This window comes from Rattus rattus, chromosome 1, assembly GCF_011064425.1.
Source record: "Rattus rattus isolate New Zealand chromosome 1, Rrattus_CSIRO_v1, whole genome shotgun sequence".
Classification (NCBI taxonomy): Eukaryota; Metazoa; Chordata; class Mammalia; order Rodentia; family Muridae; genus Rattus; species Rattus rattus.
Genome location: NC_046154.1, coordinates 54066680 through 54094487, shown reverse-complemented (window position 1 = coordinate 54094487; position 27808 = coordinate 54066680). Strand labels below are relative to the sequence as shown.

The 27808-nt window shown below is 41.4% G+C and overlaps 1 protein-coding gene across 1 annotated transcript in view; it reads left to right on the top strand.

The window, feature by feature from the left end:
* Positions 1–2438: 2438 nt before the first annotated feature.
* Ube2u (ubiquitin conjugating enzyme E2 U) overlaps positions 2439–27808 on the top strand; it is a 67267-nt gene continuing 41897 nt past the window's right edge. Inside the window, exons 1-5 of the mRNA XM_032889278.1 lie at positions 2439–2851; positions 4881–4962; positions 6066–6158; positions 8914–9011; positions 12464–12584. Coding sequence (XP_032745169.1) covers positions 2756–2851; positions 4881–4962; positions 6066–6158; positions 8914–9011; positions 12464–12584 — 490 coding nt within the window. The 5' untranslated portion in view covers positions 2439–2755. The remainder of the gene's footprint in view (positions 2852–4880; positions 4963–6065; positions 6159–8913; positions 9012–12463; positions 12585–27808) is intronic.

The window sequence follows — 27808 nt, the reverse complement described above, 5'->3', positions numbered from 1 at the left end:
CTACTCCCTCAACTTCCTTCCACATGCCCTAAATAAACTCTGTTCTACATTACACTGTCATGTGGCTGTCATCTGAGGGGGAAACAGACGCCTCAGCATGGGCCCACAGAGGCACCCCCTTCTCCTGCACCATATCTTGCCTCCACCAAACACATCCCTGGCTTCTTTTTCTTTTGTTAAAACACAACGCCTAGCTTCAAATCTTCAGATATGAGTACATAGATATCTTCAGATATGAGTACATAGATAGCATGCAATTAACTACAAAAACCAGGTAAGTGGGACTGTTGCCAGGATAGGGGGTTAGGAAGTAATAGAGGGGAAGACAAGTGATCTGGTCAGAGAATGGAAAAACAGGGACTAATTGGTTGGTCTCATGCCAATCATCAGCCCTAAAAACATATATACAACTAACATCATATAGACTCGATAGGTTATAGTTAGGAATATATATGCAAGTAATAGCAATTGGCCATGAATTTGGAAAGGAATGGGGAGGGGTATATGGAAAGTTTCAGAGGGAGGATACGGTGATAAATATTCTGCCTAAAACCAACTTGAGGTAGAAGGGGATATTTCATCTTACAGATCTTACAGTTTATAGTCTCCCACTAAGGGAATTCAGACCAGGAACTCAAGACAGGAATCTGGAGGCAAGAATGGATGCAGAAGTCATGGAGGAGTGCAGCTTACTTGGCCATTCATCAAGCAAACGCCCTACAGTCTTACCCACAGGCAATCTGATGGAAGCTGTTTTTTCAGATGAGGTTCCCTTTTCTCAGATGATCCTAGCTTGTGTCAGGTTGACAGAAACAAAATCAAACCACTCGACTCAGGAAAAGCCCCACACAAAGCCACCTCAATAAATCTGACGCATACAACAGAGAAGACCATAGCTTATGAGATGCAGCACAATCGTGACATCGATGATCCATGTGAAATGTATATTAACACTACCATTTGGGGGCTGGAGATATTTCTCAGTGGTTAAAAACACTGGCTGCCCTTCCCAAAGACCAGGGTTCGATTCCCAATATACACACTGCAGCTCACATGTAACTTAAGCTCCAGTAGATCCAACGCCGCCTTCTGGATGTGGGCACTGCACAAATACAGTGCACATGCCTACACACAGAAATGTATAAAATATTATTATTATTATTATTATTATTATTATTATTAAAAACAAACATAGCAGTGTCATGTAGACGGGACTATCTTCAGATTGGCCTCTTCTAGTAAGTTTTCAATTTCAAGTGATTTGTGTGTATGAAGAGCCAATGTTAATTATTGTAGCAAACGTAGGTAGTAGCTACAGCTTTATCAGCTGCTAAACACACAGGCTCACACACCACACACACACACACACACACACACACACACACACACACGAACATAGGTGTATATACACATACATATACTTTTTCTTACTGGCTCTCATCACTAAAGCCCCAGTCCTCTCTCCCATCAGAAGCCTTCATAACTAAAGCACATCTCCCAGAAGCCAGAAGCTAAGTGAGTTATAAAGCTGCTAGATGCCCTGGGTGACCAGTTAGTAGACCGTGGCTCGGCTGTAACAGCACCTCCAACGAAAATGTAAGAACTGGTCATCAGAAAGTAGGAAGGAAATCTAGGTGGAGGGGATGGCTGGAGTCAGACAGACCCGTACACATAGGAAAACGGCATGGTAGCTTCGTAACCGGGGTGTGACGCAGGATGGGAAAAACACTAGCAAAGAAATTGCTCGACCTTTAAAATGCTCAAGATGGAGGCAAAATGATCTTCAGTGGTAGTTGGGACCCATTCAGTACCTACAGCAGGAACCACATGCTTCCATACTAGTTTAAACCTATGACAGGCGATCCTATGAGAGCGAATAGTCTGTGTCTAGACAAGTGGCAAGGCTGTTAGCTTGAGTGAAGTTTGGTGAGTGCGTGTAAACTCTGAAGAGGAAGAGAGCCAGGGATGCTTTCAGCTATCCAGCCTGGAAAGAGGATGAATAAATTGGGGTAGAAGCCTAGTTGGGAAGCAAGAACGATTTTAGCTTTAGAAATTGGAATTCCAACTTCAGAAATTTGGAAGGGTTTTGAAAAGGGCAGCCGGATGGTGGGCTTTGGGTACCAGTCATCATATTTTTATTACCTGACAGCCAAAGAGAAAGATTCATGGTGGTTAGGCACGCGTGAGAAGCTTCTGTGATTACAGTCCAAGTCCTGGAGCGCAGGGAAGACTCTCTATGCTAGCCCTTTGGGTGCACTGAGGGGTGGAGGATGTCGTCCTGAATGCTGACTTCCTTGGCCTTCCCCACTGAAACTGTTCACTGATTGGCTAAGAGGTCCTACAGTCCCGTTGCTGATTAGATGAGAATCAACCACCTCGCACCGCCTCTAGAGGACTGTTGCTTGGCAACGGGTTTGCTTTGTCTAGCTGAACTGACACAGCCTTCACTCTTCAGGTAGAAAGAGAACTTGGCAGTGCTGCTTCGGGGTTTGCCTTTTCCTTTTGGCCTGTCAACAACACCGGCTTCTCTCAAGTGGTCCCCTAGTTTGTCTTGGGGTGGAAGCTGAGACAACACAGATAGGAAGGACCCCAGTCTTCCTTCAGGAGTTCCCATCTGGAGGAGTCAGAGGTAGAAAAGAAAGTCATTGTTAAATCCTAAACGTAGTAGTCATTTGACAGGGAGTGAGTAACCGTTAACCAAGGGTCAGAGGATAATCAGAGACCTCAGTCGAGAGCTCTGCCCTGAGTAAACGTGATGAGTTACAAGACAGATAGCAAGCTCGCTGTGTATTCCAAAGCTTATAGCTTGCTAGAAAGAGAGTTCAAGGAATTACAAAACAGCAGAAGCAAGGTAAGTGCAGTTGCATGGGGGGAGGGGGGACCTGTTTCATCCAGTGACGCTGTTTAAGAAGCACATTAGTCTGTGTTTATTCTGTAAACCATGATTTAGTTACACCAACTTTTCAACTACTGTAGTCTAATAACTACTGTAGTTTAACAACTATTCTTTCAAATAATGATGGGTCACAATTTTAAATACATTGTGCAGGGCAATTTCTAGCTAGAGTATCAGAGTGTGTCAAGCGTTGACTGACAGGTTCAGGTTGTAATCATTACTATTGTAAACTAAGTTGTGTTTTGTTTTCTGACCAGTAAACTTTATGCTGAGTGCGTGTAAACTCTGAAGAGAAAGATTAAACTCTGCTTAGAAAGATTCAGTATAAATGTGTCTCCAGGATCTTCCTCTCCCTCTTCTTCCTCCTCCTTCTCTTTCCCCTCTTCCTTGTTTGTTTTGTTTTTTCAAAACATGGTTTCTCTGAATAACCGCCCTGGCCCCTCCTGGAACTCCCTTTATAGATTAGGCTGACCTTGAACTCAGAGATCCTCTGCCTCCTGACACCACCACCCAGCACACTACATCATCTTCTGATCCTTTGTTTTTAATTTTTGTGTTCTAGTTCTACTGCATGTTCTCCTGTACCTTTTTTCTTATGTCTTTGGCTTCTAATTTTAATGCAGAAGAAAAAAAAAACTACCATCTGTTCTAATGTCACTGGTGATGTTATTGGCATTCATTTGTGCCGTGGACTAATATTTGGAAAATGAAAACTAGAGAATGAGGCGAAAGGGAGAAGAACAGAAAAAAGCAAACTTAGGAACAAAGCTGTTAACAGAGGAGGTGTGCAGAGGTGCTAACAAGAGCTCTGTTGGTGGTAGTTCATAGCACATGCTCTATTTCACTCCTTACTAGAAACACATTAAAAGAGAAAAAAGTCCCTCCTCGGAGATGCTTAGGATAGGCTCTATAAACATCGCAGATGCATGATCTCATGTCCAATAACACTTCTGTTCAGTCTAGACATTCTTGTTCTCTGGCATAATAGAATTCAGTGATGGGCTGAATCAGAACAGATAATGCATACAGATAAGTGCAGTGCTCGCCTTGACACTTACCTAGCATAGGTATTCATTATGCTGGCCCACTATGCTGAATTAAGTACACTCAGCATAGCTGTTTAAGGCTTTCTGGGAAGCTCGTTCTTGTCTCTCCATAGAGACAACACTTGAATGGAGGGAAAGTTTGTTTTTATGTACAAGAGTAATCTTGAAGTTTTAATTGTATTTTCTTAAATAAGTTTTATTAAGTTTAATATGAAATGAATTTTTAAAACATTTTTTTAACATCACACATCAGAATCAACCAGACCGAAAGTAAATACAATGTACGTCCACACAGGTAGAATGGCGTTTGGGACAGGCCCTACAGAGCTTCAGGCTGGACTTTACCCTTTCACTATTGAGCATATATTTCTGCACTTATCCATTACCCAAACCAAGCAAAATCCATGCCAGAGTTAGAACTAGAAAAACAGTTGGTTTTATATTCCCTTTCGTAGCACAAGGAAAAAATCCAACTCATAAACATAGGTAATGGAGTTGAGTTCGGAAGGTTTTAAGGAAAATGTTCCTACATCGTGCCCTCCGTGTGACAGCAAATCAACTTAAGAAACCTCCAGAAAACACACATGTTTTTTGAATTTTCAACTATTCCTTTCTTTTCTAATTGGGATCATAAATGGCCACCCCCTGCACACATACTGCATACGCATAGCCCAGACTTCCTTCCCACCCCACCAGTGATTTCTACTCTTAGGGGTTTGCTTTTAACTTACTATTATTTCATGTGTTTCCTGACATCTAACTTAAGGCATACAGCACCTCCCTATTTCAAGAAATGAACTATTAATAAAACAGTCAAATTTTGAAACTCAGTGTAACCCAGTATCTGATTTTCAAAACTGTGATAAATATTCAGTCTGCTTATTTATTTATTTATTATTAATATGTATTTATTTATTTTTTATTTATTTATATGACAGGGCATTAATGCTTATCCTGTAAGTAGTGACCTGATGAGTTGGAAAGCTGAGATTGAAGGACTTAAGTATTCAGTTTGCGAAGGTTCGTGTTTTTAAAATCAATCTGTCTTATACAGAGAGCAAGAGAGAGGGAGGAGAAAGGAAGAGAGGGGGAAGGATAGAGGGGAGAAGGAAAGAAATAGAGACAGAGAGTAGGGATCAAGTCCAGGGCCTCACTCCCATCCCTAATGTTAGTGTATTTTTAAGAAGCAAACACAATAAATACATTTATCAAGAATGTCTGCCAACAATCTCCAGGAGATCAGAGAACACCAATCAAAATTTCTGTTACTTCAGCTTTCCACGGTGATTTCTTGGTTTCCCCATTATGATTTTCCCCTATACTTCCAGAAGTCAAATCCTCAAGGAAATGGCCCACTATAAATTTTAATAGTCATGAGTTATTTTAGCTATTTATTTGAAAGAGATTCTTTGAGTGACGGGTGAGACAAGCACATAAAGCAACAATGACAACAATATGGATACTGCTATGGATTTTGGAGAGAATGCCAGAGGCAAGAGAAAGATCAGCAGCCCCACGTGCAGAAGTCAGGAAGGCTTTCTAAGAAGCAACTTCCGAGCGGATGTGAGAGCATTTGCCAAGTTCAAAAGGAGAACAACACCCATGCTCCAGGCAGATTCTGGGAAAGGTGGGGTCAGCCAGTATGGGAGGAGGCAGTGTGAAGGAGACAGAGGTAGTGAATGGACAGAGCTGTGAGGAGACTGAAACTCAATCTGGTTGGATGGTAAAGGGTCTAGTCCACAACACACATGGATCTATGCACCGTGTAGGGATTTAAGAAAACCACGGGGAAACATCCGGTGAGACAGCTCAGCAAAAACACTTGCTGCCAGGCCTGGTGACACGAGGGCCATCTCTGGACCCCGTGTAGTAGGAAGTGAGAGCTAACTCTAGCAAGTTAGTTCCCTACACACACACACACACACACACACACACACACACACACACACACACACACGCACGCACACACACACGCACAAGTACATGTGCCATAGAGAGAAATAAACATAAAGTAAAAATAAATTTAATGAAGAAAATGACGTTTAAGGAAGATAAATTATGACTGGGTTTAACCGTAGAAAGAGCTCCCATGTTCAACAGCACCCTTCACTTCTGTATTACAGGGCTTGTTTTCCACCTGACGATAGATTTTTCACAAGACTACAACCTTGTTCCTCCAGTTGTGAAATTTGTAACAATTCCTTTTCATCCAAATGGTAAGGACTGAGAGTCTCCTTATTTTGCCTCTTTTGACTTTGTCTATGCAATCCTGTGTGTGTGTGTGTGTGTGTGTGTGTGTGTGTGTGTGTGTGTGTGTAACAACCATGTTCTTTCCCTATTGGCAACTTATAATTAAAGTAAGAATACTCATTGGGGGAAACTTTAAAAGGCAGAAAAACTGACACACTCTTTGAATCCTAATAGTTACTAAATCCATTTTCAATATTTTACCTAATCCATTCTCATTTTTCTGTGCACACATTTCCCTACATAGTTGAGATGTAGTTTTGAATCCAGCTTTACTTTAAATGTCTGGTCTTTTGCCTGCATTTCAACGTTTTTGTTTTCAATTATGTATGTGAAGAGGGGTGGTGGTGCACACAAGTGTGGTGCCTGTGGAAACCAGAAGAGGGTTTTTGGATCCCCTGGCGCCAGAGTCGCGTGTAGTTATGAGACGCTCTGTGTGATTGCTGGGAACTCCACGCTGCAATGCTCTTCACTGAGGAGCCCAGCTCCCTGGCCCCTCTCCTGCATTTGTGTGCATTCTGTAAACGATCACTTTAAACAGCTGAAAAATGCATTTAGCCATGCATCATTTATTATTTTAGTTGAATGTAATTATTCACATTATAAAAATGATACACCAGCCCACTTAACCTTTGAGAGTGAAAATGTGGTAGCTTGTTGTGCTGAATTATCTATACGTGAAACAATCTCCTGAAGCATTGTGTTGTTTTTAATTGGATTCTAAGGAAGGCAACAATGTAATTGTAGCTGTTTGTGGGTTTGCATGGATGTCTTTCCATGAAACTACTGAAAACCACGACGTTTAGACGATATAAACTTAAAAAAACTCTGTAGCTACACCCATTATAAGCAAACTAAAAAAATAGCACTGCATTCTACAAACTTGGGGAACAGGTATGGTACACAGGACATACTAGCTATACCACATTTAAAAAACCTCTTGTGAACTAGCAGAAAATGGCATGAAATCTACAACAAAACAATCTCATTATGAAGAAAACATGAAAATTAAAACACAAAATATTGTGATTTGTCACGTTTGTTTATAAAATGTTAAAAGACATTAAAACTCAATTTTAGTAGACTCAGGCAGACTTTACTCCTTGACATCAGGGTGACCTGTTAGGGAAATGATTTGACAATATCTAATCAGATATAACACATATATCCCTCTAGGCTAACATTCCAGGTTTATAGATTATTCATAGTCTATGCATAGTAGCACAAGAGTCTGTTTTATTGAAGGATGCTTGTTCCCAGTACACTTAACCCATAGCCTTGTTGCAGCCTCTCCTTTTTTTTTTTTTTTCCCCTGGAGCTGGGGACCGAACCCAGGGCCTTGTGCTTCCTAGGCAAGCGCTCTACCACTGAGCTAAATCCCCAACCCCGTTGCAGCCTCTCCTATGTACTTCAAATCATCTCTGAATTATGGAACAATGAAAATGCTATGATTAACATGCCATATTGTTTCAAAGATAATGACAAGATAATGACGAGTCAGTATGAATGTATTTTTTAAATATTTTTAATCCTCAGTTGAACCCATGGGTTCTGAACCTATGTATACAGGGAGCACAGTGTAACCACACCGTCTGTTAATGTAGGAATTTTTTTACATAGGAAAACATTAAGTGAACCTTCCTTCATACTTCGTCTTTCCCCTACAAAGAAAAAATGAGACCTATGAAAGCTGGATCTTCATGGTCACTGTAGTGTCCCTAGAATCATCATTGCTTTGCACATAGTAGGTACATAAATCTCTTTTTAGTAAGCATATCTGAAGGGTCAGTGTTGCTGACCAGCCTGACAGTCCCCAAAACCCACATGGTGGGAGGAGAAATCCAACTCCCACAAGTTATCCTCTGACCCCTGACCTCTGACCTCTGACCTCTGACCATGCATTGCACACGCATACACACACCAATAAATGAATGTAAGTAAACTTTGATAAATACATCTAGAAATATGTTATAAATTTATTTTAAATGAAAAAAAAAACACCTTGAAAACAAAGTGTAAAAATATCACTGTATGGGGTAAGCGCAAGAGCACTTCTGAGCATTTATACAGATGGACTCGAGGAGAATTATGAGGTCGGGAACATCCATATTTTACTTTGTATTTTCCTGTATACTTTTTTCCTCCCAAGTATTATTTTTATAATGAAAATGTGGTTTTTGAAGCTAGGTAAACAGCCCATGCAAGCATCAGGACCTGACTGGCTCTGAGTACCAGTGTAAAGTTCCAGCCACAGTTACACATGCGTATTATACCATAGTTACACACGCGTATTACACCAGCACTGAGGGGGCTCCCAGCAAGAGGATTGCTGAGGTCTGCCAACCACCAGCCAACCACCAGCCAACCACCAGGCTCAATGAGAGACCCTTCCTCAGGGAAGTAAGATGAAGACAGGTTAGACAGGATACCTGGACTCCTCTTCTGGTTTCTGGGCATTCGCAGGCAGGCATACCCATATGCGTGCACACACATGTACAATTGAATCACACACATATATATAAGTCTCACAAAACACCCTAAATTTGAAATTTATAGTATGAAATTATTACACAGGAGCCTATAAGCTAAGCATAAATGCTAGTAGATCCTGAATATCATCCAGTGTTTATCATTGTAAGATATAGGAAAAAAGAAAGGAGAGTAGAAGCGCTAATTCTCTTGATGTGTTTTGAATAATAATATTAATATGTCATTTTAATACAGTACACCCGTATACCGGTCAACCCAGTCTAGGCATTTTGGACAAGCCAGACATGTGGGACCCTAGTTATACAATACTCAGGATCTTATTTGATCTACAGGTAAGAATACAGTTATCGTAAAGGCGTGTGTACATGTGTGTATGTATGTATACATGTGATTCTCTTTAATATGAGGCCTCATTATGTACTCCCAGGCTGGCTTTGAACTCCTGATCCTGCTGCCTCCCCCCTCCTGTGGGCACCACCATGCCTAACTTAACACTCTAACATATTTACTTCTCCCACTTGCCCATCACATAAGGGTTAACACATACAGAGCATATTTAAATGCTCAAAGGATGGGAGCGAGTTGTGTCAATCAAACTTTCTCCATCAGGACCTAGAGAGTGGACCTTTGCCTGCAGACTTATTTTGAAATTGATAGTTAAAGCCCTTCGCAATCAAAGAATGCACATTTTATGAAAAAGGGGAGAAGCATCAAGATGTTTTCAATTGCGGAGAAACAGTCAGGCTTTATTTCGGCTTCTAACACTGAACATGGCTCCTCATGAGTGTTTCATAATTGTCTGACTTCCCCTGCCTCATAGGTGAGCCATTGGCTACACCGTAGCATATTCAACTTTCTTCTGTGGTCCACACAGTGCTAGCCGCTCTCTCCTGTATGTTCACATTAAACCTGATGAACAATGAAACCAAATGTACCCTCTCAGTCAGGCCAATGTCGGGTTCTCAAATGTTATAACCACCATGGGGCCCACATCCTTAGAAGCATAGACCTCCATCTTCTGTTAGCCCCTCACACACCAGTTAATGAGAAAATACGAAATAACATTGGCCAGGCCTGCCCCGATGACTAAGGTTCTCCCCGCAGCCTGAGACCAAGAGCTTGCTCCTGAGAAGAAGTTTCTTCTGCTTTCTACCCCCTTGGAAAGGTATGGTGGGATCCGCACTGAAGCCTTACTTAGGCAATTATTATGATCCTGGAAATGTAGCTTGAATGTGCTTCCCAAAGAGAAAACTCCAGTAGTAATAGAATTCTTGCTGGTTTTGAAATATTGGATATCAAATGATTACTTTGTTTAGTGAAAGACTGCTATGAATTCCATATTTTTTGTTTGTGCTTGTGGTTTTCTGTGTGTGTGTTTATTGTTTACTGTGTGAATGTGCTACAGTGTGCATGTGCAGGGCAAAAGACTACTTGCTGGAGAAGTTTCTTTCACTATGTGGGCCTGGGGATCAAACTCAAGTAGCGAAGTTTGACAGCAAGCACCTTTACCCATGAGCCATCTCTGCTGCCCTATTGTTTGTTTGTTTGTTTGTTTTGAGGTAGGGGGTCTCACTATGGCCTCCAGTTCACTATCGCCTGGTTCCATCTCCTAAAGAGTGTGTGTGTATGCCACCACACATGACATCTTCGTAATTTTCTCTTTTAACTTTCTTACATTTGTCTCTTTATTTAGGGGTGACAGGCCATGAAATGCACGTGGAGACCAGAGGACAACCCGTGGGAGTCAGTGCTCCTTCCACAATGTGGGTGCGAGGGGAGGAACTTGGGTAGCAGGGCTTGGCGGCAAGCACCCTTACCCACGGAACCTTCCTAGCTTGCCACCTGACTGTTTTCACAACCGTTTAGCCGCGATTGTTCGTTCTGCCCTGTGTCTACATTTCAGTATTATAGCAGGGCCCTTGTCTGTTGCTCTGTGGCTGTGATAAACATTAACCGAAATTAACACAGAGATGAAAGGGTTATTTGACGTCCATTTTCTGATCGCAGTCCATCCCTGAGGAAAGCCAAGGCAGGAACTCAAGGCAGGAACCTGGGGTCGGGGACTGAAGCAGAGGCCATGGAAGAGTGCCTGTTCCTCATGGCTTGCTCATCTTGATACAGCCCAGAAGCACCTGCCCTGAGATGACGCTACCCACCGTGGCCTGGGCCTCCCACATCAGTCATTAATCAAGAAAATGTGCCAGCTGTGGTGGCGCACACTGGTAGGATTTGCTGAAGGAGGCAGAGGCAGGAGGATCACGAGTTCGAGGCCAGCCTGGGCTACACATTTTAAAAACATTTGAAATGTAAATTTAAAAAATCCACTAAAAAAAGAAAAAGAAAGAAAACGTACCACCGGCTTGCCCACAGGAGAAGCTGATGGAAGCGGTTCCTCACCAAGGTTCCCTCTTCCCAGATGACTCCACTTTGGGTCAACTTGACCAACAAAACCAAACTGGTAAAAGCAGTAATGAGCAAAGACGTTCTTTTAACCATGTTTTATTAGCCTGCACATTATGACATTCAAAATATTAAATTATGAAATATATATTTGCAGATTAGGGTGAAGCAAAAAAAATTGGAGGTTATCAATAAACAAATCATGGTCTAGCAGAGCAATTTTGGTCACCACTGGCCCTCCGTTTGGCCCAGGTTCATGGATTCTGTGATATGCTGAATTTTAAAGAGGTTTCCCTAAGACACTAACCTATGTACCGCTGTGAATGGAATACATAGAGTTTTGTGGTTATCAGCCAGATAGCCTTAAGAGAAGAAGGTCATTTTATACTGTGCAAACTGTTCATGGTTTCTTAGTATTAGAAGGCAGAAAAGTAAAACCAGAAGAAAGGAAGTGACCAAAGAAGTCAGATTTCAAGCTCAAGGAGGTCCTCTCATACCATGGCTGGCCCCGAGGCACTGAACGTCAAAGGCAAGGACTGAAGATACTTCTGTAGGGGCAGATGGTAGCACACAGCTAACAGTGTGAACAATACTGAGTTCTGAATCCTACAGCTACAAGGAAATAAATTCCGCCAACCTCATCCAGAACCTTCTCACAGGATCCCAGCCTGCAGACACTCTGCTTCTGACCTTTTAAATCTGGAAACTAGTCCTTCATCCTGGATTTTCCACCTAAATATACAGAGATTATAAGATAGAATCTTATAAGATGATAATTTGTGGTAGTAACATCAATCATAGAAAATTACTACTGATGGTAAATCAATCAACTACTGACTTAAAAAGGGTATAGACATATGTGTAAGCCCTGGTACATGTGTGTTTAGTCATGATCTAATGTGGTCTCTTGTTAGTATGTAATGGGAGTTTTTTACAGTTCTCAAGAACAATGTTTACATAAAATCCACTTTAAATTTATGTGATAGGAATGAATGTTATAGTAAAAAAAACTTTGGCTTTGATCCCAGTGTTTCATGAATACGCAGCAAAAAGTCAAGATAGAGTGATTTTCCTGAGGATATTTGTTGTTTCTTTTGTTCGTGTGTTTGTTTGTTTGTTTGTTTGTTTTTTCAAGACAGAGTTTCTCTGTGTAACCCTGGCTGTCCTGGAAGTCAGGAGCTCCACCTGCCTCTGCCTCCCAAGTGCTAGGAATAAAGGCGTGTGCCACCACCACCACCCGGCTCTTCTGTGTTTTATATCATCGCTATACCCATCTCCAGGGCTGTACATAGTAGGCACTTACTATGTTTGTTGAGTTTATATGCATGGGTTGGTATTATTATTCCAAGAAAATTTTAAACTTGTTTGTTGTGTTTTCTTTTAGATGTTGCTTTCTTACCCTAGCGTAAAAAATCCATCGAACTTGGAAGCAGCTGAGCTGCTGGTTAAAGATGAGTCTATGTACAGAACAGTAATCCGGGAACTTTTGCAGTCAGAACCACCAAGTAAGAACTGCTTCCGTACTTTTCCTCAGCAATTAGCATCTACACATGAAATATTTAAAGCAAGGAAATGACTGAGCAACGAAGTGGCCTGTAATGGCTACTTTCATATCTTCTGTATACATTTTCAGTAACGAAGTGACATCACATTGTCTCCCCTATAGCTATTTATCAAACCTATCAGTGTGATCCTTTCAATTTTTTTTAATTTTATTTGTTTTTAGTGTGTGGCTTGCGTGAGTGGGCAGGCACAGTGGGTGTGTAGAGATCAGAGGAACATTTGAAGGAATCAGCTTTCCTTCCGCTGTAATTCAGCTCTCGTGTGTGTGTGTGTGTGTGTGTCAGTGTGTGTCTGTGTGTATGTTTAACAGTGTAAGTATGTGAATGTAGGTACCAAATGTTCACCCCATGTGTGGTCCTCACTCACTCTCCATCCTTCTCTATCAAAAGATACAGAAGATACCTGTGGAGCCATCTTGTGTACACAACGTGTTCCTTTTTTACAAAATCACCAACGATCTTAAACTCAGTGTATTTACATATTATGGTTATATAAGTGGTAGAGACGGATGCTGTCATTTGAGCGTTGTCTACCCATTATCTCACAGCATCTAACTTGAATTCTCACATCTGTAATGAATGTTTCCCAGACTCTACTTGTAGTACCCCAGATGTTGCTGACCTTGGCCTCCTTTCCTCTTGTTTAACAAAATATTCAGCATTTTCTTCCTGGGCATTTCTTTCCCAGATAGTCTTTCTAATAGTCCTGTGGGAAAGACAGTGGAAACCATCCAGTCTTCTACTTCGTTATTGATATCCTTGCATCCCTGCCAGCATCCTCCACTCTTTGTACCTGCTCCTTCCACCTTCGTTTGCCTGGGTTGTGTCTCCAGTCAGCAGAGCCCAGAGGGCTTTCCCACAAGCAAGCAGTGAGATATAATTCTTTCTTATCTCTCTTGCCCCTCCTAGAATCATGCAGCAACCTTGCAAACTAGTACAATCGCCTCTCCAACCAGCAGACTTTGATCACTTTGAGTACTTTTTCTTTTCATGTTTTTTTCGGTTCCACCCTCATGTTCCTTCTAAGACTCCACATTTCCCAGTCCATTCAGAAGCTTCTACCACCACGGCCAAGTTCAAATTAAATAGTATTAATTGTAAGTCTCCTCCAATATCTGCACAGATATGCATTCTTGTCTTTTTCAGAGTCCTTCCAGTTTTGGCTGGCACTTTTGAAGTTGATTCATGCACAGAGGAATAGCATAGCTTCACTCTTAATATTCACTCCAGACCTAGCAGTATTCTGTACCATCCTGACACATTCTCTAGAACAGCACCAGCTCTCAGTAAACATCTATGACATGAATGAAGAGTATAAAGCATGTAACCTTTACTGAAACCTAGTATACCCTCATCACAAAGAAACACTCTCTATGGTGAGGTTATTTCCATATGCTATTGATTGGGTTTAAAGAATTCCCTACAATAAATGACTCTATACAGTAGATTGCCCTGCTGTGGGATAAACTTGAAATCAAGGCTAAGTATAGTGGTACATATTTGCCATTCCAGTACTTGGGAAACAAAGACCGAAAGATACTGAGTTCAAGGCTAGTCTCGGCTATGCAGCAAGATCTTGATTCAAATAAAAACAAACGACAACAAAAAAGAACACTGACTGTCTTACTTTCCCCATTTCTGTGATACAATAATCTCACAAATACAATTTAAGGAAGGAAGGGCTTGTCCTAGATTATAGCGGAAGGTTACAATCCTTTTGTGTTGAGGATGTCATGGGAACAGAAGCATTAGACAGCTGGTCACATTGTTTGCACAGTCAAGAAGCAGAGAGCAATGAACACTTGCTTTCTCCCTTGTATGCAGTCTAGGACCCACCCCCAGAGAATGGTGCCACCCACAGTGGGTGGTTTTGTCCCCATCCATTACCCTAATCGAGAGACTACCTCATAGGCATGCCCAGTGGTCCATCTTCTAGGTGATTCTCAATCTCAACTTGACAGCAAGATTAACTATTGCAGCTCTGCCCTTTGTTAATATAATGCCAATTACAACGCTTTAAACCAGTACCTTCCACTGCTTGTCCCTAACCTCGCATGTTCAACTCACAAAGCAAAATACAATCCAACTTCAAAAGTTCCCATGGTCACTAACACGTCCACCAATTAAAAAGTCCAAAGTTCTCACTTCATCTGAGACTCAAGAAAACCACTCAGCTGTTAACGCCTATAAAATAAAAACAAGTTCAATACTTCTAATACACAATGGTACAGAATAACTATTCATACTCCAAAAGGGAAGAATAGGGGCATAAGGAGGAATGAACAGATCAAAGCAATACATAAATCAGGTAGAATAAAGCCAAATCCTGCAGCTCCATGTCTAGTATCTGGAGTTTGTGATTGTATCACCTGGGCTTCAGAAGCCAGATCTGAGCTTTATGACTCCTCTCACCCTGATTCCTGTAGCATATATATAAAAACTCTCATACCAGCTCCTTTCTATACCTGTAGCTCACCTTTGCAGACATTCCATGGTCCTAACATCCCCAACATCCTGACATCTCCCTTGTAGCTTAGGTTCCACAGTTAATGCCCACTTCAGGGTGTGTTTACAGGGTCTCCAAACCTGCCACACTGCCTTGCCTTATACACTGAAACTGTGGATCAGGACTTTGTGATTCCCTCAATCTTTCATCTCTTAAACTAGTGTCACATAAATCAGGGAACCCCTTTGGTTTAGGCCTTCTTCCTTCAAATGAATTTGGATCTTCACAAGGCTCAGCCTCTGATGAGTGAGGTTTTATGCTTGGGGCATCTCCCCCACTGTCCCAGTGAAATATAAGCTCCTTCCAGTGATGCCCAACAATGACAGTTGTTTTCTCAGCACCTACTTAAATGCTCTCCTGTCTTAAAATGTTCCCCTGTCAAACAATTTAGTCCATTAACTTTAAATTCAACTTCAGTCAAGTTCTCAGGACACAGAAGAATGAATCCATATTCTAGGCCAAAATATCAGAGGAATAACTCATCCCAGTTCCTGATGGAGTCCTTGTTCCCTTCTGATACCTCAAGGGCTGATTCCGCACTGTCCATGTGTCTCTGGTCATTCTTGTTTTTCAAATTTCCACCAGAATAGCTCATTTAAACTCTGTTTGCTGCATCAAAGAGCTTTTCTGGCCCAAAGCTCCAAACTGTCATGTCTCTCCCTCAAACCAGTTCCAAAGGCCATGAACAATAGGTCAGGATCCTCACAGCAAAGGTTCCACTTAGCAGTACCAAATTTATGTATCATTTATTGTTCTGTGGCTGTGACAAAGTACTCGTACAAAAGCAACTTAAGGAAGGGTTTACATTGACTCAGAGATGAGGTTATCACCAGCCAGTCAAGGGGCAGAGAACAATGAATGTTGGTGCTCAGCTCTCTTTCTTTAGTTTATGCTGGAGGAGGAAAGCCTCAGCAATAGTGCTAACCATAGAGAGTGAGTCTCTCCACCTCGGTTAACCTAATCAGGAGAATCCCTCACAAACATGTCCAGAGGCTCACCTAGGTGACTCTAAAGTCACCTGACTCTAAAGTCAGTCTCCTTTGTTCTTCATGGGTAGACAGCATCCTTACAGTTGTCCAGCTACCAACACACCATTCAGAAAAGCCAGTCAAATCACCCAATGTCTGGCAAACAAGCAACGAGCCAAATAGGTTTTCGTTAGTTGTCACTATTCTATATGCACGTGTTAGTGAAATGTGTAGAAATCAAACCCAGTTGGTACACATCAGCTGACTTGCTGTCTTGGCTGTTCTTGGAATAAAGTCTAGGATCGCATGAAAGGAATAACTTTCTGAGGTTGGGAGGGGAAGAGTGTGCTGATTTGAAGGCAGCAGCTGCCTGTCTATACACCAGGAGGAGGAAGTAGCAGGAAGCCCGCTCAGCTCTGTTAGACAGAAGACCATCTATGTGGTCTTGTGTGAAAACTACATCCAGTGGGAACTGCTTGTTAACACTTATAAAATGGTCCTGTAAAGATTGTAAAAATCCTCCCTTTTATGTTAAACATTTAAAATATTACTAAGGAGATCCAGGAAAACCATAGGAAGAATTATTGTCATATTTTTGACAATACAAATCTGGGTCAATAGGTGAGAAACATGAGGCAGCTCATTTTACTGTCTCTGGAGGCACTGGCTTTAGCTTAGAACTGTGTCCTCAGTGTCCAGCATAGTAGCTGAATGAGTGAATGAAAAGGCAAGCATCCCCACAAACTTAGATCCAGATTTTACTTCATAGTTTACTTAGTGTGTGCAACGAGTTTAATCATCTTGTCTTCACCACCTCATCCTTGGGGAGGAATCCAAGGACCGATTAACTAGTTGAAGACCACATTAGCACCAGGGAATCCACACAGGCCTTCCCAGTCTACCCTGCTTCCAAGTTTAATGGAGTAAATGCAATCACTTGTTTAGGGTCAACTCATCATAAGACTGTGCATGTGTAAAATGGAAGGCCAATGTGATAGCCAAATTCAATCCAATGAAGGGCTCCTGGGGGAACTATTTACTTAATATAAACTAGCAGTAGGGCACGTGCTTCTACCAAAATGTATGTTCAAAGCTTTACCCTTTCCTGGTGGAGGGCCCTCTTTTTTACCTGTGTGCTCCACAGGTACATTGCCTATGGCTAAAACTCTGCTTAGCTAATGCAAAATCAAAGGTGGTAAAAGCACTTTTCAGACATTTGAAGAGATGTCCTACAAAAGAAAGGTTTCTTCCGTGTTGCTCCAGAAAACTGTGGTCTTGATGCTCACAGTCAGTCAGCCTGCCCTAGGCCCTTAGACAGAAGCCACTCAAGTCCAATATTTACCAGTTTGGCCCTACTTTGTACCAGAATATATCTTGACTACATTGGAGATGTTTTTCTCAATGGTCAGTGTCTGGAATTAGTTTATCCTAAGCCCTGCCTGCCTAGTTACATGTAGATAGATATGCTAATGTTGCTCATTCTCCAAACATTCCCAAAATAACTTCAGTGTTTGTCCAGCCTATACCAAGTGACCCAAGCTCTGAGCTCAAACTTGTTTGCTAGTGATACAGTGACTTTTTCATGCCCTGCTAGGCTCCTGCCCTTGTAACCTATCTCCCTTTTCTACAGTGCTAACACACTCCCAGGCTGCCTGGTAACATCCTGGAAGAATTGTGCCAAGAAAAACCTTTTACTTGCAATGCACTAGTTTGGACAATGAACTATCTATCAGTAGCTGACCATCCCTAGAACCAAATGCTGTTGAAGTTGTACCCTTAATGATAGACAGCATCCCACAAGTCCTAAATAACCAAGAATGAGAAACAACTCTAACTCAAGTTGCTTAAAAGGATGTATGAGACCAGTTGGCCAGGTATTAAACTCCCCATCAAAATCATGTTCTTTTATAACCACCAGTGTTGATTTAGTAGCATTAAATGTTCGTTTTCGATTGTTAGCAAAGAGCCTTGTTTCCTGGTTAAGGCAGAAATTGGACAAGAAACCACTCAAACTTTCCAAATTATACTTGTTAGTTATGAAATTTTGGAGAAAGAAAGGTCTGGAAGGAGCCAACGTGTAGCAGTGGTTGGCCTTCCAGACTGATCCCTGCTGCCTTCTAGCTTGTCATGACAGGATTTCATATTGGCTCAGTGACCTTTGCTGTTTCCCAAGCCTTCCTTGTGAAGTTCCCTCTCTTGAGTGCTCAGATGATCAAAAGGACGTTCATCTTCCGAGTACTGTGCTTGCCTTGACATTTTAAACATAAGGTTTATATCATTTTTAAAAACCCATGGTTGAAGGAAAAGCTTGAGTATAAAAATAGGAAAACTCTGTCGCTTGTCTCTGTCGCTTTAGATAAAGGAGGACCATCGTAAATCTCAGATGCTACTCTGAACAGACTGTAATATAAAAAGATGGCGGAGGAGTTGATAAACTAGCATATATAACCGGCAGTTTAATTAACACCTGAATAAAGGGAATCACGAAAGTCAAGGGGATTATAATCCTTTTCTTACATAATATACTTCTTATGTGCTGGCTCATCTGATGCCAACACAAACCAGAGTTATCTGAAAGGAGAGAACCTCAACTGAGAAAATGCCTCCATAAGATCTGGCTGTAGGGCATTTTCTTAATTAGTGATCCTTGGGGAGAGGCCCCACCCATTGTTGGTGTTTCCACCCTGTAGGTTGGTGGTCCTAGGTTCTATAAGAACACAGGCTGAGCAAGCCATAGGGAGCAAGCCAGTAAGCGGTATTCCCTCCTGACCTCTGCATCAGCTCCTGCCTCCAGGATCCTGCCCTGTTTGAGTTCCTGCCCTGGCTTCCTTCAGTGATGGACTACAATGTGGAAGTGTAAGCTGAGTAAACGTTTTCCTCCCCAACTTGCTCTTTTATCATAGAAACTCTAAGACAACTTGGTTTTGAAATTAATCCCTACTGGGCGTAGTTTTTCACACAAGTTCACCTAAGTGCCCTGTCTAAAATAGAGTGAGTGAGCTCCCTGCCAACCCCTCCTCCTGGCATATATTCTTCGAATACATTCTGTCTACTTCATAGTTAGGAAAATGCAGAAAGCATTTGATTTTTTAGTTCAAGCTTCCCATTAGTTCACTGATACTTTTTAAAATTGCTCTAACATAGAGTAACTTTGAGAAGTTTTTCTCTGGACAGATAGCTGATAAAGTCTCAGAGAATTGTGAGTTTCTATTTTATTTTATATATTTTCTATTTTTATATATGAAGAGGCATGGATCGGTTGGGGGTAGTTGTAGAAATTCTCTTTTCTCTGGATAATGTATTTTCTAGACACCAAGGGAAACAGAAATTTAGTCCAGTGGCACTGTTCATTTGTCACAGAACAGAGGCTTTAGAAGCATCCCTGAGACCCAGAGACCGCAGCGTTTGCACACATCTGTCACAGAGGTGTGGGGAAGAGGCACTGTAATGGGTCTCCGTGTGCATCTTCTTGCTGAGGCCACACACCACATAGCTTCTTTGCCTCTTTTTGTGTTTGAGCATCTCACGTAGGCCAGGAACTTTTCAGCAAAGTGTCTAAGTTGTTAGTTTTAACTGAAATATTGGGTTTATATTTTCATCAAAGAAACATATTTACAGCTTTGGAAGACAAAAAGTAGAACTCAGTTTTGAGTCCTTCAGCACCTTTCAAGCCTGTAGCAGTCATTCGTGAGTGCTGCCCCCTGGAGGCAGCAACAGTCAGTGAGCCTAACTCTGTTCTTTCTCTTTTTTTCTTACTTTTCTTCTTTCTTTCTTCCTTCCTTCCTTCCTTTCTTTCTTTCTTTCCTTCCTTCCTTCCTTCCTTCCTTCCTTTCTTTCTTTCTTCATTTTTTCCTTTCTTTCTCTTTTTTCCATTAATTTATTTATTCATTTTACATCCCAATCACTGCCCCCCTCCCAGGACCCTCCTTCCAGAGGCCCTCTCCGTCCCCCATCCCCCATCCCCTTCTCCTCTGAGGGGGATAGGGGCTGCGTATCCTCCCATGATGGCTCATCGAGTCTCTGCAGGCCTAGGTGCATGATCTCCCACTGAGACCAGGCAAGGCAGCCCAGCTGGAAGAACACATCCCACAGACAGGCGACAGCTTTAGGGACAGCTCCAGCTCTAGTTGTTCAGGACCCACAGGAAGACCAAGCTGCACATCGGCTTCATGTGTGCAGGGAGGCCTAGGTCCAGCCCAGGTATGTTCTTTGGTAGGTGGTTCAGACTCTGAGAGCCCCAAAGGTCCAAGTTAATTGACTCTGTTGGTCTTCTATGGAGCTCCTCTCTCCTTCAGGTCCTTCAATCCTTTCCCCCAATTCTTCCATAAGAGGCCCCAAGCTCCACCCACTGCTCGGCTGTGGGTCTCTGCATCTGTTTCAGGCAGTTGTTAAGTGGAGGCCCTCAGAGGACAGTTATGCTAGGCTCCTACGGAATAACAATAGCATTGATAGCGTCAGGAATTGGTGCTTGCCCATGGAATGGGTCTCAAGTTGGACCACTTATTGGTTGGCCATTCCTTCGGTCTCTTCACCATTTTTGTCCATGCATTTCTTTTAGACATGACAAATTTGGGGTCGAAAGTTTTGTGGGTGGGTTGGTGTCCTTATACAATGGGTCCTGCCTGGCTATAGGAGGTGGCCTCTTCAGATTTCATATCCCTGATGACAAGCATCTCAGCTTATGTCACCCACACTCCCTAGGATGGAGCTTCCCCCATCCTGGGTCTCCTGCACATCCAACACAGTACCCCCAACCACACCCCCCAACACATATGCATACGTACACGTCCAGCAGCTACAGATTGCTGTTCATTCTCCTGGCCCTCTGGCCCTCTCTGTGTCTCTCCCCACACCTTTTTTTTTTTTTTGGCCCCCATCCCCCTCCCATCCCCTTCCCTCCTTCCCTCTGCCTCCTATGAATATTTTTATTACCTCCTTTAAGCAAGATTCAAGCTTCCTCCCTTGGGCCTTCCTTCTTGTTTAGCTTCTTTGGGTCTGTGGAGTGTATCATGGATATCCTGTACTTTATGGCTAATATCTACTTATCAGTGAGTACGTACCATGCATGTCTTTGGGGGTCTGGGTTACCTCACTCAGGGTGATATTTTCTAGTTTGCCTGCAAAATTCATGATATCCTTGTTTTAAATAGCTGAATAGCATTCCATTGCGTAAATGAATCATACTTTCTGTATCCATTCTTTGGTTGAGGGACATATGGGTTGTTTCCAGTTTCTGGCTATTACAAATAAGGCTGCCATGAACATAGTGGAGCACACCTTCTTGTGGTATGATGGAATATCTTTTGGGTATATGCCTAGGAGGAGTATAGCTGGGTCTTCAAGTAGAACTATTCCAGATTTTCTGAGAAACTGCCAGGTTGATTTCCCAATTGGCTGTACAAGTTTGTACTCCCACCAGCCATGGTGGCATATTCCCCTTTCTCTGCATCCTCGCCAGCATGTGCTTTTGCTTCAGTTTGACCATTCTGATGGGTCTCAGATGGCATCTCAGGGTCGTTTTGATGTGTATTTCCCTGATGACTAAAGACTTTGAACATTTCTTTAAGTGCTTCTCAGCCATTCCAGATTCTTCGGTTAGGAATTCTCTGTTTAGATATGTACCCCATTTGTTAAATTGAGTTATTTGGTTTGCAGACATCTAACTTCTTGAGTTCTTTTATATATTTTGGATATCAGCCCTCTGTCAGATATATGGTTAGTGAAGATCTGTTCCCAATCTGTAGGTTGCCAATTTGTCCCATTGACAATGTCCTTTTCCTTACAGAAACTTTTCAGTTTCAAGAAGTCAATTGTTGATCTTAGCACCTGAGCCATTGAATGAATTTTGTTCAGGAGATTGTCTCCTGTACTAATGAGTCCAAGGCTATTTCCCACTTCTCTTTTATTAGATTTAGTGCAGTGATTTTTATGTTGATGTCCTTGATCCACTTGGACTTGAATTTTGTGCAGAGTGATATAGATCTAGTTGCATTCTTCTACACGCAGAGATCCAGTGAGACCAGCACCATTTGTTGAAGTTGCTTTGCTGTTTCCATTGAAAGGTTTTGGCTTCTTTGTCAAAAATCAAGTGCCCATAGGTATGTGGGTTTATTTCTGGGCCTTCAACTTGACTCCATTTGATCAACCTGTCTGTCTCTATACCAAAACCATACAGTTTTTATTACTGTTGCTCTGTAGTATAGCTTGAGATCAGGGATAGTGGTTCTTCAAGAAGTTCTTTTATTATTCACAATTGTTTTAGCTATCCTGGGCTTTTTGTTTTGCCATATGAAGTTGAGATTTGCTCTTTCAAAGTCTGCAAAAAATGTGTTGGAATTTTAATGGGAATTGCATTGAACCTATAGATTGCTTTTGATAAGATGGTCATTTTCACTATGTTATGATTATGAGCATGAGAGATCTTTCCATCATCTGGTATCTTTTTCAATTTCTTTCTTCCTGGACTTGAAGTTCTGGTCATACAGATCTTTCACTTGCTTGGTTAGAGTTACACCAAGATATTTTATATGATTTGTGGCTATTGTAAAGGGTGTTGCTTCCCTAATTTCTTTCTCAGCACATTTATTGTTTGTATAAAGAATGGCTACTGGTTTCTTTGAGTTAATTTTCTATCAAGTTACTTTACTGAAGGTGTTTATCAGTGAAGGAGTTCTCTAGTAGCATTTTAGGGTCTCTTATGCATATTCTCATATCATCTATGAATATTGGTACTTAGACTTCTTCCTTTCACATGTGTATGCCCTTGATCTCCTTTAGTTGTCTTATTGCTCTGGCCAGGACTTCAGGTACTGAATAGACAGGGGGAGAGAGGGCAGCCTCGTCTTGTTTTCTTCTAGTGTAGACAGCCACATTCCTGACTAGCCTTCCAGATAGTTATTTCTGAGTTTCAATTGTTTTTTATAGACTTTATCTTATGAAACACACAAAAAATTGCCTCTTATATTGCTTTTCACATCTATACTTCTTCTGCCTCATAGATTTGGTTATATTCATATAGTTTTGTCAATATTCCCAACAGTTCAGACATGATGCTATCTTTCTTTTCTTGACTCAAATAGCCCCACCTAATTCTTTTTTATTTATTGTATTTAATTTATTTACTTACTTATTTGTTGTGTGAAATATTAAAAAAAACAAATCCACATTAATACCAGCTAGGCACAGGCCAGCAGCCTCGGTCTGTTTCCAGCCCAGCAATCAGGCTGAGACCACATTCTTCTTAGCTAAAGCCTGTCCCATCCAAGCTCCCTCTCTGACTCAGAGCTCTGAAATCGCTCTCTCCACCCAGCTCACAAAGTTCCCTTGTCTGGCTGCTGTCATGACTGCCCGCACTCACAAATTCCCATGCCCAGCCACAGTTACCTTTCTCCAGAACCCAGTGAGTCGCTGCATGAAGGAAAACACACAATCTTAGTTCAGATCTACAGGTAACACAATCGCTGGGCACAGAATCTAGCATCCTAATTTCCCCTACCAATCTTAGAAATCTTGCAGTGGCAGATCTGGCCATTTGAACCAACTGCCTCCGCCTTCCTACATTGTGTCTGCCTTGCTCCCACAGTCCAAATGCAAGTTTTCTTTCTTCTGGGTTTCCTCTTCCTCTCCCTGACCAGGAAGTCCAGCCTCCTCACCCAGCGATTGGTTTCTTGGCTTTATTAGGGGAAAATTGCACTTCACTTACTTATTGGATCATAACTCCTGCCTCCCCCACCACCACCACCACCCCACCACCCCCCATACACATAGCATGAAGACCAAGCTGCAGATCTGCAGTGGTTCAGTCAATGGGTTCTCAAAATGGTTCAGGTCAGTTAATTCTGTTGGTCTTCTTGTAGAGTCCTTATCCCAGTCTGGTCTCTCAGTTCCTGTCCCCACCCCCACTCCCCTTCCCCTCTGCGCCCCTCCCCCACTCCCCACCCTCGACTCTTTCGAAATGGCCAACCAATGACTGGCCAACTTGAGACTCATCCCTTGGACAAGAACCAATCCTTGACACTATTAATGATACTCGGTTATCCTTATAGGCAGAAGCCTAATGTAACTGATCTACTTTTCTTCCCCCTACCTCCATAAAACTATCCTATTCTCCCACTAAACTTCCTGGTCAAAACAGACTCTAGCTATACAATAATACTTTTTTTCTTGTTTTTGATCTTGTTAATTTCTTAAATTAGTGTGCAAAATAACGTGTTTGATTTCATCGAGGTGTCCTCAAACATACTCACTGTTAGCCAGTTTTCAGTCGTTCTTCTCTCCCAGTGAGCTCCCCCACCTCCTTCCTCTTCTGTTTCCTAAGTTCTGCATTATCCTCTCTGTTTCCCACCTTCTTTAAGAGCCCTCCCCTAGCTCACAATCTGACTTGTAGTTTTGTAACCCACAGACATACACAAAAACGTACAAGTTTTAAATTAGATTTACTTACGAGAGAAAACATACAGTTTTTCTGAATGTGCCTTAGTTTGCTTGAGCCAGTGGTTTTCAGTTGTGAACATTTTCCTTTGCAGTTACATAAGAATCCATTGTATGGATAAACCACATTTTCTTTGTTTGCCCATCTATGGATGAGCATCCCAATTGACCCCATTTCCTGACAGCTATGAAAAGCACAGCTACAGGCATGAATTCTGTGGTACATTGACTGAGAGCCTTGAGAAATGTACTCAGCCTTTTAGTGAATCTTCATACTAATTTCCATAATGGTTATCTAAGCTTATATTCCTACCAGCAATGAAGACAAAATAAGATTCAACTTCTCCAACATCCATCCAGCAGCATCTTTCTCATCCTGACCCCTTGATAGTTGTTCTGACTGGGATGAAATGGAATCTAAGAGCAGCTTGAATGTGCATTTCCCTGAACACTAAGAAGGTGGAACATTTTTTGAATACTTAGATTTCTTCTTTCCAGGGTGTCCATCCAGTTCCTTAGCTGTTCCTTGATTGGATGAGCTGATTCGGAGTGTGTAATTTTTACAATTCTTATGGATTCTGTGTATTAACCCCCTGTCTGACACGTAGCTGGCAGTTTCTCTACAGGCTATCTCTTTACTCCAGTGATCGTTTCTTTTGACATGATTAATCTTGTGTGCTCTCATTTGTCAATTTTGAGTATCATTCTCTGTACTATTATATACTATTGTACTGTACAGAATAATTCTGTACAAATCATTGCCCATGCCTACATCTTAACTTGTTTTATCTGTTTTTGTCTAGCAATTTCAAAGTTTCCGGTCCTACATTACAATCTTTAATCCATTTTGATTAATTTTTGCAAGATGAGAAATGAGCTTTTTACTCTTCTGCATATGGAAATCCAGTTAATCTAGCAGCATTTGTTTAAAGGGCTGTCTTTTCATCAATATGTGATTTTGTTGGCCTTTTTAAAAAAAGTCTGGTGTCTCTGTCTGTAGAGGGTTCTTTCTGGGTCCTCTGCTCTAGTCTGTTGTTCTACACTTCTGTTTTGCACCGGTGCCATGTTATATTTGTAACCATGGTTTTATAATATATTTTAAGATTAGCTGTTACAATGTGTCCAACATTTCTCTTTTTACAAAGGATTGCTTTAGCTATTCAGAGCCTTTGTGTTGCTATTTGAATTTTAGAATAGAGTTTTCTAGTTCTGAAGAATATCATTGGAATTTTGGCAGAAATTGACATAAATATGTAGATTATTTTCAGTGACATCTGCATTTTTCACATTATTTAAGCCTACCCATGGTCCCAGGAGATCCTTCTATTTTCCTTCAGTTTTTTTTTCTTCAGTGTCTTAAATTTTTTACTGTGGAGAGCTTTTATCTTCTTGGTTAGGATTTTTTCTAGTCATTTTTTTTTGAACCAATCATAAGTGGTTTTTTTTTTTCCAGATTTCTTTCTCAGCAAATTCACCATTATATATACAAAGGTTACCTCTGTATTTGCATGTGAACTTCCCCTCATACATAGGTCTGTGTGTTTGGATACTTGGTCCCCAGCTGGTGGCACTTACTAAGGTTATAAGACTCTTTGGAAAGTAGCTTCTCGAAGGAGGAAGTACCCCACTGCAGGTGAGATCTGAGATTACATGGCCTGGCTCCTCTTCCTGTTCTCTGCTCTCTGAGTATGGTACAAAGTAATGAGCCAGCTTCCTGCTCCTTGCCTGGCATTCCCTACCTGTTGCCGTGTCTTTCCCACCATACCGAGACTTTGCTGTTCTGGAACAGTAAGCTTAAACAAGCCCTTCTGCCCTTTAAACAGCAACAGAACGGATACTGATATACTGACCCAGTTATTGATTTTCTAGGTGCTTGTGCTCGCCGCTGTTTTGTTTAAGATCTTTCTGGCAGTGTATTTGGGTCTTTAGCCAAGATTCAAGTTGTCTGAAAACAGGGATGACGTGGCTGCTTCCCGTTGTGTTTATTCCTTTTCTTTATAGTTGTTTCACTTTATGTGTACTAATGTTTTACCTGCATGTATGTCTGTGCACAGTGTGCATGCAGTGTGTCCAAGGAGTCCAAAAGAGGGTATCAGAGCTCCTGGACTGGAGTTAAACGTAGATGTGAAATACCACGTGGGTGCTGGGATTCGAACCTGAGTCTTCTGGTAGAGCAGCCAGTGTTCTTCAGCCTCCTTTTACATTTGTTGTCTTATTGCTCCAACCTAAGAATTTGAGAACTATATTGAATAAAAATATACATGGTTATGTATGTATGTATGTATGTATGTATGTATGTGTGTGTGTGTGTATGTATGTATGTATATGTATAAAAATATATAGGGTAGGCATCCTTGCCTCATTTCAAGTTTTAAAGAAAACTCTGTTTTCCTGTTTAATGTTGGCGATAGGTTTTTCATATAACCTTATTATGTCTGCCTTGCAGAACGACTTTGGTAGGGTGCCTTCTCTTTCTTCATCGTGAAACAGTTTGAAGAGCATTGGTATTAACTTTCACTGAAAGCCTGGTAAAACCTAGCAGTGAATTTGTCTGGACCTGGACTTTTCCTTATTTTGCGCTGTTCTTATGTTAACTACTGCCCACACCCTTGACTGCTGTAGATAGATCTTCTTGACTCAAGGTGGGTAAGTCACATGCATGTAAGAGTTTCTATTTCTTCCAGATTTCCCAGATTTATTGTAAGTGTAAATTTCCAAAATACTCCTTAATAATTCTTTTTTTTATTGGAACTTGTTTTAACCCATTTTATACCTCTAATTTTATTAATTCTGATGTTCTCTTTATTTTGGTTATTTGGCTACAGATCTGTCCATCTTGCATTTATTTTTCGAAGAGCTAACTCTGTCTTTCATTCTGTGCATTACTATTTTAGTTCCCATCTCATTAATTTCTGCCCCGATCTTTAATGTTTCTCTCTATTTGATGCTTCTGGATTAGGATGTGTTGTTTCTTCAATGAGTCACTGATCCTTTGGGGAGTGTATTGTTCAGTCTCTATTTAGTTTCTCTTGCTATTGATTTTCACTTTTATTGCACTATAATTTAATAATATATGAAATTATTTTGACTGCTTTGTATTTGGTAAAGCATGGTTTGTAGACTAGAATGTGATCTAATTACGTATAGAAAGTACAGTCGGCTGTTGACAAAGAAAGAGAGGATGTCCTATTTTCATTGGATGAAATGTTCTGTAGCAATCTGTTAAGTCCATCTGATCAATGATACAGATTAACTCTGGGATT